Source organism: Nothoprocta perdicaria, unplaced genomic scaffold (genome assembly GCF_003342845.1).
Source record: "Nothoprocta perdicaria isolate Ctin4 unplaced genomic scaffold, notPer1 scaffold_0, whole genome shotgun sequence".
NCBI classification, from domain to species: Eukaryota; Metazoa; Chordata; class Aves; order Tinamiformes; family Tinamidae; genus Nothoprocta; species Nothoprocta perdicaria.
In genome coordinates this window covers 12,695,361-12,713,879 of record NW_020454092.1, presented here as the reverse complement: position 1 = coordinate 12,713,879, position 18,519 = coordinate 12,695,361, and the positions used below count along the sequence as shown (strand labels likewise).

Genomic DNA, 18,519 nt, shown 5'->3' with positions numbered 1-18,519 from the left:
GAGCACGTGAAGAGCCATCTTCCAAAACAGGGGGGATCCCCCCAGGCCCCACACAGGGACACAGTCCTCAGAGTGCAGGCACAAGACCAGGATGGAGTCCTGTTGGGACGTGCGCCCTGGGATCCAGGGCTCAAATGTCGCAACYCCTTTCCCTGTGAACTGGCAGCAAGGTGGCTGTGAAACATCTCATCCAAAGATCGGCTCATCCAAAGCCCCAGGCTCGTGACTCCATCGGCTGCTCTGTGGGTTTCCCAGAAACCCCACGTGGGTAATAATGATTATTAATAGGCTGAAGCAGTTGATTCACACCCAGGGAGATGGGCTGGAACATGGCCAGAAGCTTCTCAATTGCTCAGGAGCTTGAACGCTGCCGCAGATGGCAGTGACGGGCCGCCGAGGTGATGGAGCAGTCCCCAGGCTGGGTATGTGCATTTTACACAGCAGTGACAAGTCATTAGGTGATAACATGGAAGTGTCACTGCACGTTACACCTCAGCCACTACACAGCAGGGCTCCTAACACCTCTGCCAAAAGCACCTGCCAGGGCAGCATTAGGGCCAGACTGGATCCAACACACACCTCATCCTGCTACCACTTGGTGGCAGAGAGCTATCCATGGGACACATGGGACAGGAAAGGTCCTTTTCCTCATGCTTGGCTCTTCCTTCTAACGATCCCTKGCTGCCAGCTCAGCGCCGGGCTGCCAGGGGTGGCTGAGCAGGCCTGTGGAGATCTCTCACCCTGTGCTCCTCGGTGCAGGGCTCTGGGGCTGCAGTTGGGCAGCAGCCTTCGCACTGCAGAGCTCTTGGTGCAGAGCAACTAGCCTGCAGAACAGTATGGGGCCTGTGCAGAAGTGGGGAGCTGGAGTAAGGAAAAGGGGGCTGGAACACAAGCCCACTAGTGATTTATCTGCCTACCAGTCAGGATGCTCATGAAGCACTGGGAGCCATGAACCACAGTGGAGCTGCAGACACGTATCTTTACTGAGAAATGCCAGGGCCTCCCTCAACAACTTGTTTTGGTTCATCAAGGGAACACTGCAGCACCAAAGGAGCTGCAGAGCCGAAGGGGAAGAGAGGGAGAAAGACGTGGTCGATAAGTCAATATGGTGACCCTGGAAGAGCAGCCAGTCTTGTCAGGCCAGGGGGGAGCTGTGCACACTACCAGAACTTCTGCACGCTTTTCCAACAACTCCAACAACTCCCCACCAGGCTGACAGGGCTTGGGGTCTCTGGAATGCTGCAGGACCGCAGCCTGCAAAGCCTCATCTCTGCCTGGAGGGCAAAAGGATCTACCCAACTTGCATCCCCCATTCCTGCATGCACAGACACAAGCCCTATGCACAGGGAAGCCAGTAGGACACACATTTATGGCTGCTGGAGAACGAACCTGAAGCTCACAAAGCAAAGAGACCCGATCCTACTCCATCTAAGATCAACATCCCCTCTACTGAACCCACARAGGTGGCCCAACCTCTGTGAGAAGCTGGTCTGCCAGAAGTGGGAGTGTTCAACCACCGGCTCTCAGAGCAACTCCAATTTGTTCAGCAGAGTTTTGGCCGCCCTCCTGCCCAGGACAGCCAAGGTTATCTGTGCCACACTAGGCCCACTGCTGTGGGCACCACAGCGGCTGCAGAGCAGGTGAAGGGCTGCAGCAGGAGCCTCCTGGCAGCCTGGCACCCACGGGTTTCCTTTAGCTCTGTGTTGCCATGACCCGCTCTCCTGCTGTGCAAACAGTACCCGAGCTTGGCCTGTGTGGGGCCCAYACATCATGTCAGAAAGTGAACTCACTGCCATTCTAGACTGCTGTGAGTGAGGGTGACCTTCATGACATCAAAACAAAAAGTACGAAGACGAGAGAGAAAGGAAAAAGAAAAAGCAAAAAGTGTCAAAGATAAATACAGGAGTGAAAACTAACTTGAAGTATTCGGGCAACTGGGGACACTGGAACCTGCAAAGAAAAGAAACGGGGCAAGAACAGAAAACCCATTAGCCTTTAGTCATCATCGCAGAGGTTCAGCAATGGAAAGACAAAGAGATGAAGATGCAAAGGAAACACCATCTGGCAGAGCCCCCGGAGCCTCCCTGCTGCCTGGCGCGGGGCGCTGCTCTGCAGCTGGCCACGCGCAGCGGCTCTCAGCTCCGGCCAGCGCGTTCCCCTGACACTGACAAGCAGGCGGAGATGCAGCTGTGGGCAGCGGAGCCAACRGACTGTCCCCGGCTCCTGAGGCCACCCGCTGCTGCTGCTCGCCGCTCTCCTCGGTCCCTGCCCAAGGGGAAGCAGCAGGGGTGGGCAGGGGGCAGGTACTGGGCCACCCCGCGCTGCTCAGCGCCCAGCAAGGCCGGTGCCGGCAGCCCCCGCGTATCGCCCGGAGCCTCCGGTCGGCCCACAGCGCATGAACAGGGCGCAGCACGTGGGCTCACACACGCTGTCCCGGTGCTACAGCAGCTCCTGGAGCCTGACAGCGGGGAATGACCCCTCTCTGAACTGAGAACCACAAAGAGGAGGAAGCTAACGCTAACCCAATTAATGGCGCATTAAACAAGGTTTTCCTGCTCGGCGCACCCCAGGAGTCCAGGGCTGGTAGGCAGCAGCTCTCGTCCACACGTCCCCGGCACTGCCTCGGACGGGTGCCAGGAGCAGCACCATGGGTGCTGTGGCCTGCTGGGCTGGGTGGCTTCAGTGCCTCCTCATTCACCAGCACCAGCTCGTCAGGACACGACTCCTGCTTCAGACCCGCAGCGCTTCACTAAGGCCGTGTGTGTGGGACAGCGAGAGGGACGTGCAGCTGCTGAGGAGTCCAGGGGCATCAGGAAGCAGTGCCGTGTGTCCAAGGGGACCCAGGCTGGCTGTTGCTGGTGAACTTGGCCCTTTGGTTTCTCTGGATGTCTCCAGAGAGCTCTGCAAACTTAGCCAGCATCTTTGGCTTATCCTATGACACCAAAGGAAACGAAAATGTCCCAGATCTTCCTCCACTCCGACGGCAGCTCCTGAGCCCCAGCTCTCATGAGGGATGCGCATCCTCACCACGAGCTACCCAAGTGCCTGTTGGACTCCTTCACAGAGCGCAGTTGGACAGTGGGACATGCCACAGGCCGGTCCCAGCGCACACGAGTCCTGGAGCAGCCCCGTTCAACACCTCTCCCCTCCTCAAGCAGCTGCTGCTGCATCTGGCCCCTCAGCTAATGCTGCTCCTGCAACCCACAGCACCTTCCTCCCTGGCTGCAATCTCATGCTGGCTCCTTTTGTGCCCTGTTGACATGACTGTTGTCAGCCAGGTGTGCCCTGTGTCGKCCAGGCTGTTGCTGCATCCCTCCGCCGGGATCTGATGTACAGCCCTGCAGAGGACCCGCCTGGAAGCTGCCCTGGCATCTGGCACTGAGGAGATGTGCCAGCGCAGGCCACCCCAAAGCAGCCAGGGCTGAGCCAAACACAGCTGCCAAGGGTAACGGGAAAGTCTTTATCCCCACTCCTGCCCAGGTACAAGGGGTTTACATCAGAATACAGCCCCTCCAAAATTTCCTTTCAGACAAAAGCTCTTAGATGAATGAACGGTGGGAGAAAAAGGAAAGCAGGTTACAGTCCAGGAGGAGCTGCAAGTTAGAACAGAGCTCTAAGCGCCTCATTTACTGCTGAACTGCCCCTACTATCCCAAAAGCCCAAGCATTCCCATACTTAATTGARGACTTGAGCTCTCTGAAAGGCTCCCAAGGAGCCGGGTGAGCTGCTCTGTGAYGCTGCCGCGGAGGCCGCGGGCACAGAGCGGCAGCATGAGGCCTGTGCGGCGCCCAGCGAGGCGGCTGCGCGGGCACCACCGCGCTGCTTGGCCACGGTCGCTCTGTGCGGGAAGCCAAGGCTGTTACTGAGCACAGAGAGTGTCCTCTGCACTGAGACCACTGCAACCGGCYGCCTCTCTCACTGGGCCAAGCACTGACCCTCGCGGGGTCCACGTGCCTGCTCCAACAGCACTGYCGGCTCGCAGGTCAGACCACGGACCTGGGCAGGCTCAACCAAAGCCCCTGGTCGCAGTGTTGTGACAGAGAGCGTCGTGATGTGGGAGACCAGGACTGCGACTCCTGCCAACCAGGGGACCTGGCCATGGGGTCCCGCCAAGGGGACCGACGCGGCTGCTCCCTACCTGGAGTCTGGTAATTGAGGCGCCGCATCTCGACCGGGTCAGAGGAGTGGGCCAGGAGYGAGTCCTTGAGGCCGATGGAGTGCTCATCCTTGGAGGAGGGCGAGTGCGCCCTTTTCCTGGGGACAGAGGGGACAAGACCGTCCGTAAGCGCCAGCCAGGCCTTGTGGCACCTCGCCATGCCCAGGCCCATCGTGGCAGCACCGGGGAGCTGTGGGGCCGGCCGCCCCTGCGCCCCAGGCAGCAGCTCCGTCACACGCTGCCCAGGACGCTGGGCAAGTCACATCCTCTTCAGTTGCTCCCATTTCCCATCTGTGAAACAGGAAGGATTGTACTGAAGAGATGACAGAGGTTTGATTAGTGAACTGCTTTAAAATGTGAGGTTCTGCATATTATTTACTTGAGAAATAGCAGACAGACACAAGAACTCATTTCCTCTTACTCTCTCTAGGAACTACTTCCTGCAGTGGAAGGATAAAATCAGATTTTTTTTTTCAAGTATTAAAAATATTTAAATATAGAAAGCCATAATATAATAGGGTAAAGGCTCTTCAGGGTGTGTTTTATTGGGCCATTAATACATGTCTTGAATGGTTGAAGGCACCCAAGGCGTGTATTAATGGAACAATAAAATACACTGTTGTCTCTTCATGCTATATTTATGCCTACAGCAATGCCACCACCTCAGGCCCTTGCTGGAAATTCACAGGCAAGGCAGGGACGGATCAAATCAAAAAGTGGACAAGAGAACATTAAGAAAAATCTAATACTGCAAGAAGGGTTTCTAGTGATTTTCTAAGTCTCACTTCTTGCTCTACATTACAAGTATGTCGCTTTTTCCCATGTGGGGTAGTGGGTAGGAGCAAAGAATGGATGCAACTGCTGTCTTTTGCAGGATGCAATTCCAGAGCCATCTTGCAAGAAGCAAAGCATGGGCACCTTCCTGGAGGCCACACTGATCCCAGGGCTTTGCCAAGGTGCCAACCACGCAGCAAAACCCAGAGACTATCTCTGGGCTGCAGCCCCAGCGGGTTTGGCCTGGCAGTGAACCCCTCTGCTGACCTGGCTCCTTCTGTGAGCGAGGCAGCTGCRTCTCCACTAGTTTGCACAAATTCTCATGTGCTTACCATGCTGCCAATCACACCAGTCAGGCTCTGCTTTCTGCTCTGTTGTGAGGCATTTCAAAGCATCCTGAAGGGCTGCTGTGCTCTGCACAGAAGCAGCCACGTCTCAGRATTGTGGGTGACCCTGAGCCGCACATGATCAGAAACACTCTGYGGAGGCGCAGGGCATTATCACTACCACAGGGAGCTGTGCACATTGTTGCTGGCACTGATGCTAAGAAATTAAGTGAAATTCAGTGCATAAATCACAGCGAGCGAAACCTGTGTTCCCTCTGAGGCTCAGACTGCAAGCGAGCTCTGTCTGCAGCCAGTGGAGTATCAAACACCAGAGCTGATCAATGGGGAAGACCAGCTTGTGAGTCTTACGTTACTCTGAGTCATCTAACCGTCTCAGAAGCCTTCTAGCTGCCTGGACTGAGACAAAAGAGCTCAAGGACTTGGAGCACTGAGGGAAAGAAAGAAAAATAAATGGCAAACAAACAWAGCACTGTTCCTCCCTTCTGGAGCTTGGCAGGATGTGCCATGTGCTACTGCGTGCCAGTCCCTCAGCCTGCAGCAAGGTGGTCCAGCCTTCCCAGGCAAGGAGCACAGCAGATAATTGATGTTTGCTTCTTTCATTAGCTCATTAGAGCCCTTGTTAAATAAACCTAGACCCTCCTGATCCCCGCCTATTACTGCTCTGCGCTCAACCCATGCAAGTCTCTGACACAGCAAAGCTAAGCCAAGCTGGGCACAGCACCCAGGGGTCCAGGCACAGACAGAGTGGGTAAGGTGGGGAGGAGGCCATTTTCTCTCCTTTGAGCCAAGCAAGCACCTTATTTCTGACAGTTGCCTGGTTTTCCCTTAAAACTTCCTTATTATAGGAAGATGGCACCTACGCTCTTGGCTAAACAGCTCACTGTCTGAAGTGACCGAGAATACAAAGAAACACCTATAYCTGCTGGTGCTTTCATTTCTGGATTTTTAATTTAATTGCAAAATCAWTCTGGAATGTCTTTATGTTGGAACTGTCTCCTTAAGAGCTGTGAGAGCCTGACAATTAACAGGAAGCTGATGCCTTTGAGGAAATAACATCTTTGTAAACCCCATGGGTTGTGTGCCCCACACTCCCAAAAACAAAGATGCCCCTTGCTAGCTTGAGGCCTGATTTTTAAAAAGGGAAATGGACTTGTAATTTTAGCAAAATGAGAAGATAAAATGGATTCCTACCTTTCTTGTTTACTAGATCCAGAGAAGAGCAGAAACAGAAGAAAGGAGATGATCACGACACAGAAAGGCACTGACTGCACATGCACAGCAGAGCTCCACTTAATCAGACAACAAAGCCAGCTCCCTTCCCCAAGCTACAAATACATATGTAAATAGAGAGTCCAGGAGGAGCAGAACCTCAGTGCTGAGCTGATAGAGAATGTGACCTACTGTAATTTAACAGGCTACAGAACACATGCAAATGTGACCTGTGGCTCGTCGTGAGGACTAACAATAGTTTCACGCTACAGTTAAGGCTCTAGCAGGACTGTTCCTGTAAACCTAAGCGGATGGCTGCTTCAGCAGGTAGCACAGCAGCCAGGACCCTGAGGTCTCAGGAGGAGAGCTCCTACTTGGATTTCAGCCCATYGTGCCCCGTTCTCACCACCAAGACCATGTTCCCCCAGTCAAAACTCTCAGCAGCGGGAGCACCTGCCAGGGACACGGCAGGATATTTCAGAAGGAAGCTGTATTGCAGACTTCCCTGGGGCTACAAACCCAAACTGTGAGACCAGGGAGTGGACAGACCGCCCATAGGGACGAGGCAGCTCTCCTCTGTCCAACTGCTCAGCTGGTCTCCAGTATTCACAGTGGCTCTGTATCCTGGGGCTGACATTAATTGTCTTCTACACATCCATCCTGCTGCTGTCTTTATAAAGCAGCCAGACAGAGACCTTCCTCCTCCCCACAACCACCAAGAACCATCTACCGGAGCACTCCACATGCCAAGGCTGGAAGGAGGGTCTTGAAGGAGCTACCACAGGTAGCACTCATGCACCAAAGCTCTAAGTGCAGCACCCTGGACTGGATCTCACCTTTTGAAGAGGAGTATGGCAATGACAATGATGATGATCARTATCACAGCCAGGACTGGTCCCATCACCCATAGCATCTCCGGCTCATCCTGCTGCTTTGCAGAAGCCACTTCCATGACAATCTCATCCGAGTAGGGGCTGGCTGCATATCTCTTCTGAAGGGCATAGGCAGCAGGGAGAGAGAAAAACAAACCTCTGTTAGGCTAAAGCACCAGCCACATCCCCAAATGGCAGAGGTTTCCCCTTGCCTCTGGCTGGCAGGGAGCAACCGTGCCTCTCAAACCAAGGCAGCACACCAAGGCATCTGCTCTCCTTCGGCGGCAGCAAAGGTCACGCTGTGGGAAGGGCCCTTTCTGCTGTGAAACGCTCCCACTGACAGCAACTTTCTGGCTTGCAGAGCTGGCCCCAGGGTGCCAAAATGCAGCAGTCCTGCTACAAGCTGCTTGCCAGRCTTGGATTTACTTAGAGCCAAATCACAAGCTTTTGAATCCCAACCAATTGCACAGTGGGGCTGGCTGATGGTGTGTAATACCTGCTGTGCCGATATCAACACAGCTCGCCAGGACAGGGCTATATTAGGGAAACCCCYGCTGGGAGAGGCGGTTTTCTTAAAGGACTGAAATGACAGGAACGTTTTATTCCTGATGTCTTGGCCCTGATAAACAGGCCTTGGAAAGGGGCTCATGCTCACAGATTCCTTTCCAGAGACTTCTGCAATCTGGCAGCACAGTGATTTATAACCTGAAGGGACAACTTCCTAGCCCCTCTCATAACACAGGACTAGCAGAGACCGAAGTCCTTCCTGCAGGAAATGACACTGGCCTGTTGTGCTGCTGTTGCTCACGCTTCCCTAGCTGAGCAGTCCCTTCGCAGCTCCACCTTGCTGGGTCAAAAGGGTTAAATACTGCAAAACCAAAAACCCTTCCCCTATTAGAGAGGGCCAGAGCTGCATCAGTCCAATGCCTGTGGCTTTTCAAGCAGCACCTGCTGCCCTGCATTAGGGAACTAGAAGCACTCTGCTCTTGCCATAGGAAGTTTTGCTCACTGCAGCAGTGCCTGTGAGTCTATAAATTGCCTGCTTTAAGGCTGGAGTTGAAGCTTCATGTCTGTGTGCATGTGAGGGGAAGAAAGGCAAAAACGAGGTATGCTGGTGTCCCACAAATGCACATCTTGATCTCCTCTCACAGGCGCCCTTGACCCCAGCCAGGCTGGTTCCAGACACATGTGGAGTACAAAGAGCTCTCTTATCTGCCACATCCTTCTGGCAGCAGGTGCAGCATCCCGGCCACTCGCCTCACATTTTTCAGTAGACCGAGATGCCACTGGCCAGGAAGATGCTGCTACTTTGGCCGTGAGACTTTTCAGCTCTCTGAGCCTGTATCACTGGGCCAGATACACTCGTGGGCTCCTGGAGAGAGTCTGTGCGGGGCCCCTGCAACCCATCAGTCCCTTCCTATGCAGCCCTTGCTCCAACCAAAGGGCAGGGAGGCAGCTACAGTGTTGTTGGAGCACGGCAGAGACAGGAAGATGTTACACGGGTGGGGAATGGGTCAGGCAGAAGGCCTGGGGCTACTCTTCCTCCGGCAAGCTGTTGCCCGGAGAGGGAAGCACAAACCTTACCCCACAAGTGCCCAGAAGGGCTGCTGCATTTAGGAGTGGGGAAGGACCACACTGATATGCGCAGCAAGGCAGCATGTATCCATCTCAAAAGCTTTCAGCAAAGGGTCAAGYTTCATATTTTTGCAGATGTGCTCTGGAAATGCCCCCTTCCAAAAGAAGGCAGGAGCACCACAGATCAGAAAGACCCAATGGCATTTCCAGTGGCAAACCGTGAGCTGTCGGTTGCCCCTGCCCTCAGAGGTGGTGTTAAAACCGTTGTCCCTTTTGTCTTTAAAAAATGGCTCCGTTATGCTCGCTTGCTTACACTAGAGACACAGCAAGAAATCTGAGAGGAGCCGAGTGGAAGAGATGGTGCACAACTGTGGACAGATTGCCTCGCTCTTTACATGAGAACGGGGGCGATGCCTGTGGGGAGCACAGAGGTGGTAGCTGGCAGCAGGGTGTGATAATTCTGCTCGCTGGAGGGCTTGACAGGTCTGTGCTAGGGAAGGCTGGTGTTAGTCTGGGCTCATGTCGTTGAGGTCACCTCTTCTAGACGGGGAACGCGGAGATAGCGCATCCCAAGGCTGTTCATCCGCGCTCTCCTCCCCTCATCAGCGCACACACCTTGCCACAGGAGCACTGGAGCTGAATGAGTAATGCAGAGCGTGGCCGGCCCTAACGAGCCATTACAAGCAAATGAGGCTGAGGAAGGGAGCGGCAGCTTGGAAGCGGAGCGAAGGGACCCGCACATCTCTATTATTCCCATTATTCACACTCTAGCTGCCGTTCCCACAGCGCTCCTGCCCTCCCTGCTTATGGCTGGACACGGATGCAGGGCTCTCGCTGCGCTGCTCCCTGCTCCTTGCGGCAGCTGCGGCCTTCCCCAGGCCCTGTGTGCTCAGTGCTAACGCTGCCCACCAGGGCAGGGCCCACTGCCCTGCGGTGAGGACGGCCACGGGAGCGAGGAGCCCTGGCCGCGCTTGCTCCACTGCGGTGGGGACGGATCTTCTCCTCTGTGCGCCCACTGAGAGTGAGATTCGGGTTAAAGAAGCGGCTGGAGASGCAGGTTTGTATAAAGAGGCCCCTGTTTGCTGCAAAGTCTCAGCTACCACTGCATGGGATTCAGAGGGGCGGTTTTTGCAGTGACTTAATTTGATCCAAAGTGGTTTCAGAGAGTACTCCATACCAAGCATGTGCCGAGCTCTGCCTTGGGAACARCACAGCAAGCCACAGCTGAGCTCGTGCTGAACATGTGTGCTAACATTGCCCTCCACTCTCATCTGTTATGTCAAACATACGTGCCATTTCCTTCCAAAAACACCATCTATCAAGCCAGCTCCCACAGACACCTCATCTTGCTGACACCAGCTACACAGCCTCGCTCTCCTCGCTTTGGAGAAAACTCAATCACAGCAGCTCGCGGCGGCTTTCAGCCTCCCTGCACTGAGCCCACCCCACCCTCCGTGGGCACAGCCTATGCCTGCCCCACCAGAGCATCCTTACCGTGTCTCCATCCTCCAGCGAGGCCAGCACGAAGCAGCGATAACTCAGGTCCTGAGACAGGGGCTTGTTGTAGAAACCTTTGTAGTTCTTCTCGTCCCCCAGCGTGAAGGTCTCGGGCAACACATCCACTTGAGCAGCAATGTAGGGCTTGAGTCTGTCTGCCTGGCGCCGCTGGCGCCTGCTCTGACCCCCTTGGCTTATGGCTTCCAGGAGCTGAGGACAGAGAAGGGGCATCACAATCACTTCACCCTGCATGTGACACTGCCTTTTGCTTAGACACCCACAAAGTGCCACTCTAGAGTCTTAAAAACAAGGGAAAGACGAGCCAGCCCCAGAGGTTCCCATGTCTGCCCTCTGATTTGGGAGGGTTAGCATGGGTTCCCTACCAGCACCATCTGCTGCCCTTGCTGACTGAGCACCTAGCTAGGCTGCTGCACCCATGACTTCAGGAGCACTGCAGCAACAACCTGATGTACGGCAGCTGTTTCCAACCTCACCCTTTACGGGGCTCAGCTGGGTGCAGGGGAAGGGAGGAAAAGACGGTTTGACCTGGACATGTCAGTGCAAAGAAACCAGAGGGATGCACGACTGCTGAGGCACCCATTAGGCACCCACAGCGCAGGAACCTCCAGCTTTGGCAGAGTCCCAAGGTGTCCCACTGCKGCAGTGGATTTTGGGCCCAAGACGGGCTGGCTGTGCCACTTGGGGCTCGCGTGTCCCCAAGGGCTGTGCTCTGTGGTCCAGCCATTGGTACAGGCAGCAACTCGCACTCCCCACGGCCACCAGCCGTGAATCACAGCCGATGTACAGAGGGAAAGGGACATTGGCTGTGTCTTTCCCTTCTGCTGGTGCTTCAATATTTCACCTGCTGCTGGGCTGCAGGAGGGGCTTGGCATAAATCACACAGAGCGAGAGCAGATTTCATGGGATGTTCAGAGTAAAAATGGCAAATTTCATAGTCAGCTGCAAATTCATGAAAGGGGATATAAACACACAAAAATTCAATTACACTGCTAAGAAAGGCTCTCGGATGTTTAAAGATGTTTTTCTAATGAATGAAAACGAACATCAGGCTTGGAACAGAAATTCTAATTTAAAATGAAGGAGGAGGCATGAAATACATTTCACAGGAGAATGTATCTGCTCAGCATTGTCAGGGCAGACAGGAACATCAGGGAACGGTGGGGCTGGGAATGCTGATGYTCACACAGGCTGCACTGCTCAGCTCCCCATTATCTGAGTGGCAGAAACAGGRCAAGGCGCCTTCTACTCTCCCCAGCCCTACCACATTGGAGCAACTCAGGAAAAGCCATGGTTTATCACTGCAAAATCATGGAAAAAAMAAGGATGGAGAAATTTCCATTTCACAAATATCCCCAGAGTGACAGCGGAGATGCTCTGTGGGCTTCGTTCCTGACGTGCACTGCTGGTATCCTGGCTGAAATGGCATTCAGGCTCTTTGGGGCAGAAAGCGTCACTATGTGTGCACGGGTCCATGGCACAGCACCAGGAGGGCTCCGGCTGGCGCCAAAGCTGCTGGGTGCTACTGGTGCTTCCTTATCAGACACACCCCAAAAACCACCACCACAGGAATGTCACATTCACAATGCTCAGACCCCAAAAACTAGAAAATGTCAGAATTAATATCACCTGTGAAAAARTAATCCATCTTATTTATGTGTGTCGTGTTACAGTCCTTGGCTACATGGTCACACATTATCTTTTCTCTAACTCTCCTGCTTTGTTCAATACACAGGACAGACAGTGCTTCATCAAAGAGCAGCTATTCCATATTTTGTTTTCTTCTTCACATTATGCGGCCTGAGGCCTTGTTTATTGCTTACTATTCAAGCCCAGCTCTGAAGACAAAATTAATAATTTCCTCGTGGGCTTTTCTATGGTACTGATCACTATAATATTACGAGTGCTTCGCAAACATTAACGATCTTATCTTCCAAACACCCATATGAGGTGAGATGAAAGTGATTATCCTCATTTTGCAGATGGAAAACAGAGACACAGGGACATTAATGTAAAAAATGTCCACTAATTTTGAATGTCAAATTGAAAAGCCATCGGCTTGTTTTGTTTTTAAAGAAAGCTTAGCATTTTTCATACCACTGAATATATCTAGAAGTCCTCCTATTCACTGCATCTGCAGCTGGTGATGCTTAGGTTTTGCAAATAAGGCTCCAGGATCAAAAACTGAGGACATATGTGTCAGTTGGCTGCTAATGAAAATTTTGTTTTAAATCATTTCCCCTGGACCACAGCAGGACTTGGGGAAACAACTGGAGACAGGAACTAGTTCTCTGCATAGCTTTCAAGTACCTAATGCTCAAAACTGAACCATCCATCCTCATCCCACTCCTTCTTGTGACATTTTCCAACTTCTGCAAAGAAATGATGCAGGAGACCTATAGATGACGGCTCTGAGACCTATAGATGCTGGCTCTCCATGACCCAGTTCTGCCTCATGGGCAGAAAACGGGATCTGCTCAAACACAGAGTGAAGATGGGACCCCATGCAAAACATTGTGCAATCACGTAATTAAAGATCTAACAATAAGCAAGGGCTGTCTTGCAGCTTCCAGCACCTGGTCATTTCTGAGTGCTTCAAGTTCACAACTCTGTTCTCTTAATGGACTTTCCCATGTGTGATTTCTTGGAATTCATCCTTACTAGATTGCAAGGGAGATGACAAAGCCCAGCAAACACCAAGCAGGATCCTCCTGTCACCCCCAGATGCACCGTGCTGTTGGTGCTCAGGGGACCCTTGCTCCAGCAGGCTGCATCCTGGGMTGAACGGGCTGCTCGATACTCAAAGCCTTTAAGTAGGATGTGTGATGTGGATGCTCAGAACCTGGGGTGGTTTAGTAGAATCTCTACTGAACTGTAGGCCTGGGTCCTACCCATAGAGAGGAAAAGCCTCCTGACACAAAGGCTTAATAAGCTGAGAACTGCCTTTCTCTGTGAGTTTACCTTCAGAATCAGCTGAGTTCCTTCAAATGAAAAGGGCTGCAGGGACCATACAACCCGAGACGGGACTTGTCCAGCTACAGCTCAGAGCTACAAGACCCTGAAGCACCATGTCCTACTGGGCATGTTCTTGGAGGTGGCATCTCTTCCACTTGAGTCCAGACTCCTCTTTACATACTGTTACCAGCCAAGCAAGGCCAAGAACACACTGCRTGTCTCAGAGCCTGATCTCAGACATCCAACCTGCACAGACTTCACATCTGTGCTGTTCCCAGGTGACCTTGGAAGGACTGCCACTCAGCAGCTACTACAGACTCTTACCTGGTCCAGCTCCATCTCATCAGGTGTCCGCCAGCGAGCAGTTGGGCTGTTGGTGCTCTGATCTGCTGGCACAACCACGATGTAGTACCACCTGCGAAGGAAGGAAAGGTCAGAGAATGGCTTAAGCTCTGGACTTTAAATCATYTCTCTGGAAGGTCACTAAATAACATGTACCAAATGCCTCCTCCAGGAACACCTGCTCCTCTCCTTGCCCTCTAAAGAGCAGAAGGGTTCAGTAAATAACAGACCAGTTTTCCAGCTGCACCAAAGAAGAAAACATTCTTATTAGTACTCATTAGGTTAATGACAATCTACAGACGGTGCTCCAGAGGGTGGTGTGGGAGCTGCAAGAAGGACATTTATGTAATCGGATTGTAGCAAGAGCCCGGAGGAATTCTGCTYCAGCACAAGGATACCACAGTAACGAATAAGACTTCCACAAACTTGCTTTTTTTAATCTCCTTGAGGCTTTAGGCATTATTTATTTAAAGGATATTATACAGTGTCAGAGAAAGTCCCTCCTGATCCTCAAATGTGCTTTTCCTGGTAGCATCTGGAGTATACCCACCAGAGTGAGGGCAAACTGTCACAGGATTGTCTTAATTTTATTGCACATAAATATTTGCTCAGAAAGAGCCAGCGGCATGATCCCATGTTACAGATAAAGGCCTGGCTCTGTACTGATGCTCTGCAATTCACTCCTGGGTTACAAAACAYGCAGGTCGGCACAGGCCTGCCCTGCGCCATTCCTGCCTCCATCCCCCGCGCTGCCTTTGCCACTCTTGGATGCCAACCTACCTCACGGGCACGGTGGTCTGCACTTTGGGAAGGGCCAGCGTGAACTTTCCCTCCTGAATGTACTTATTTGTGGCGATGGGTTTGCTCTGCAGGACGTCGGGCGCCGTGCGGATGGAGACGAGGTGCTGGAGCCCCCCGGCGCTGCTTCCGCGGTTCATGAGCACGAAGGAATAGTCTGTGTCCGGCTGCAGGTCGCTTATGAGCTTCTTCATGGAGTGGCCGTCCACCTCCACGCTCTGGCTGTTGTACAGAATCTGAAACAGCGAGAGGAGAGGCCATGCTCAGAGAGCTGCTGCTGGAAGCCACTGCTCARAACAGCCGCGCTGGTGACAGCAGAGCCATGTGCTGACTCCTACCCCCGGCTGCGGCCCTCCTGGCAGCCCCCAGCCCCTCTGGGAAAGCCTGAAGCTCCACGAGGTCCTGAAGAAGGAGATTAAYGGGGCAAAGAGAACTGCAGAGAGCAGAGGCTGCAGCCCAGCTGTGATTAAATGGCACTTTTTTCCCCCGGGTGATCATCCAGCATTGCAGGAGAGCACCTGATTCCTGGCAGAGATGCAACATGCCWAAATGGGCCATGGAGGAGTGGGAACAGGTTAGTTCACAGCACCTAAYGGGCAGGGACCACGCAGTAAAAATGTGCTCTTTCCAACAGCAGCCTTGGGAGAGGGGAGACAGCTCCATGAAAGCAAAACTACTTGAAGGCACCAAATCTATCACTAGCTGGGCCTGTTACTCAGGTTGACACAGGCAGCATAGGAAGCACCAAACCCTCTGCCCAACGCATCTCTAGCAGGTGGCAGAGCCCTGCAGGAGGCTTTAGCTGCAGCTTATTAGCACTCCTCTAATATCCAGTGTTGGAGCTGGCAGGAGGCCCTGGAAAGGCATCTAAAGGAGAGCCAGGCACACGGAGCAGGCTGGGCCTGGGACCTGCAGCTCTGCCTTGGCATTATCCAAATAGAGATGCCCATGGCATGCTTCAATGTGCCCTCAGGTCACCACGTGCGCAGAGGTCGGGGCAGGCACTGAGCTCCTGCACAAGCAAAGCCTTTTGCTTCTGAGCACTAAGGATGCCACAAACTGCGAGGAGATGCTCAACAGGTAACAGCAGTGGCGAGAAGCCAGCAATGGAGGAGGGAGACAGTCAGTCTTGTATGCTGACATGCTTCAATCTCCACTGCTGAACTGTGAAGATGAGTCCTAAGTGCTAAAACAACAAGGAGGTTCACAGGGACAAAGTCTCTGCTCGCTCCCCCAAAGGCAGGTGGAGTGGCTGCCAAAGCTGGCATGTCTGCAGAGAGTTGTTCTCTGCTGCAGTTCCTCTGAGGACTTTTTCCTGGGCTTTATCACCTTTCTCTATAGACATGCACATCACATGGATGCTAAAGTGAGTGCAAAAATGTAAGATGCAGAAATGGAATGTCAGATATTTAGTTGGCAGTTTTCACCCTGCTATGTCACACAAATAAACACAACAAAGACAGGAGCACTAGACTTCAAGTCAGGTTAGCAGCTTTGCTGTCTGTTCTAGCATCACAATTTGCAAATCTTAACGTGTTACCGTAGTAGCATAGGACCAGATACTCCAGATGGGAGCTAGTCTGGGCTGCCCTGGGGAACTAGGAGGACTACACTTCCTGTGCTCCAATACAGACCAGGACAAAACCAAATTTCCAACACTATGAGTTTTGTTGAAAAGATAGAAAGACCTGACTGAACTTTGCTATCTCTCACATGGGCTTTCTCAGTATGAAGCTCCCTAATAAAGTATCATCACTGACTGCTTCTGCATGTGTAATACAGAAGACACTTGCCTACTAGCTGCCTGCACATGGAGTATCTGCTAGGGACATGGCTGGTCTGCTGGGCTGGCCACCGGGACATGAGGAAGGTGAAGAGACAGCCCTTTCAGGCACTTCAGGGCTTCCTTGTTTGCTCTGGAATTGGCCAGGGCACAGCCCCACTTCAGATCTGACACCAGGTGATGATTTTTCCTATTTTCACTGGTTTCCAGACACAGTGAAATTGGCATTTGCAATGCTTTCCTGAAGCATCTCTCACCCTCCCCCTTCTTCACAGTTGCCGTAACAGCTCTGCATTCCTTTACCTGCCACAACACATTGTCTTCTCAAATGTTATGCACCATCAGTTAAAGCCTCTACCTTACAAGAGGCAAGGGCTCAGAAACAGTCATTTGTGTGCAGCTGAAGATGCCCAGGGGCTCAAGCAGGAATGATATTCAGAGGTTGCATCATGGCCCACTGGTAGCTACTTAAATCAGCAGCAAATTTGGCCCAAGGGCTGTGAACGGCCAAACACTGCTTACTAGACCACAGATTGCTATAGAACATCTTTTTCGCTGTTTTTACTCACAGGAAAATTTTGCAAAGCTTGGTGGGTCCAAATGTCACTGCTGAAGTTCTGCCACATGGTATCAAGGCAGTAAAAATGTACTGAGCTAAAAGATGGAAAGATACACAGAGTGCAACACTGGAAAAAATAATTACTGGATGGAAAAGTAGAGGAAAGTAGCCTTTTTGTGTGTGTGTGTGTTTTTTTTTTTTTCATGGGGAAGAGGGTGTAATTACTATGTTTCAGAGGACATCTTGTGAGAAAGCGCTGCCCAGCACTCTCAGGGGCTATTTTGGAACCTGTATAGTAATCATTTTGAAAATGTGCTGATCCTTCTCCCCATTTGTAAAATACCTAGTGATGCCAACCAATATATCTGCTGTCCTGCTCTTAAAGTTGAAGAATGTCCATCAGGGAAGTGCAGTTTCCCCAAGGAGAAGGTCACATCTATCTTGCACTTTCCAGGGAAGCTCCAGAGCTGAGAACGGCTTTCTGCAAGCATGCTGGAACAGAAATGCAAAGTGCCTCTGCTCTACCACAACGGCTGGGCAGCATTTTACAAGGAATTTATCTGTTGGRCCAGAAGAAGCTGTGGAAATTCCCCAAAGAGGACTCAAACCCTCATTATTGATTCTCTAGCAGTGAAAATTCCTAAGGTCTCAGTTCATCCCCTATGAAAAATAGCACCAGTCATGCCTGCACCTCACTATTCATTGTCAGAACAATATCTAYTTTAATTAAATCTCTTAAAGTAGAATATGACACCCTTTGGGACATAGATTTAGCGTGAGACTGTTTATCAAGTGTAGATAATACTAATTGTTCCCATGGAGATTTATCTGCTATGCTAGTTACAGTATTAGGCTCTGGCCTCAGCATCCCATGTGCCTGAGTGAGAGGAGAGAGGTGAGAGGTTATAAAAACACCAAGTTCTGAAGGGTAAGAATCTCTTTCGAGTGGCACATTCASAGACCTGGAGCTGACCCTCTTAGCTTCTGGCCTTGACTCACTGTGTGCCTGCAAGTCTGGGAATATTAATAGAAAGAAGGCACTATTTGAGAAATATCCTTTTAACACTCGTTTGCATGACTGCTCTTCAGCTAGCAAGTGGCTAACGCCATCTGCTCCTGCATCCTCACCGGGTTAAGGCACAGCAGGGGCAGGTCCCGAGTCCCTGTGCGCGTGAGCAGCTGCAGCTCAGAGGCACATTGGGCATCAGTGTTAGGCCTTTATATCCCCACTCCCCTGCATCCTTACCCACCAGAAATGCTCCAGAGGTCACACTGTCCTTTCCTGGCCCCGTGCTGTCAGAGGGAGATGTGGGCTCTGTACACCAGAATAAGGCATCATGAAGCAGGCGAGTTTTTCAGCAGACAGCAAAATAACAGGAATTGTGAAGCTCCTTGCGACCAGATGTCTGAACACTGATCCTAATGCATCCTACATCTGGGAGAGCTTTGAATACCACGAGGTCTTCACAAAAGCCTTGTCTGCTTCAGCTCAACTCTGCATGTTAACAAGTTTCTGCTATTGATCATGTAATTCAGCTTTAGGATTTAAGTAAAGCGTTAGCATTGAGGAACAGGAGTTGCTCACACATGGTGATTTGAGATGTTGCCCCTGTTCCCCTGGCTGGGGCTCCCCC

The 18,519-nt window shown here is 52.0% G+C and overlaps 1 protein-coding gene across 1 annotated transcript in view; it reads right to left on the bottom strand.

The window, feature by feature from the left end:
• The window catches only part of PTPRF (protein tyrosine phosphatase, receptor type F), a 259,306-nt gene that overhangs the window by 23,996 nt on the left and 216,791 nt on the right, over positions 1 to 18,519 (bottom strand). The window contains exons 18-23 of the mRNA XM_026033302.1: positions 14,526 to 14,779; positions 13,728 to 13,818; positions 10,428 to 10,640; positions 7,323 to 7,477; positions 6,469 to 6,480; positions 4,139 to 4,254 (exon numbers count right to left, since the gene is read on the bottom strand). Of these exons, the coding sequence (XP_025889087.1) occupies positions 4,139 to 4,254; positions 6,469 to 6,480; positions 7,323 to 7,477; positions 10,428 to 10,640; positions 13,728 to 13,818; positions 14,526 to 14,779 (841 nt within the window). The remainder of the gene's footprint in view (positions 1 to 4,138; positions 4,255 to 6,468; positions 6,481 to 7,322; positions 7,478 to 10,427; positions 10,641 to 13,727; positions 13,819 to 14,525; positions 14,780 to 18,519) is intronic.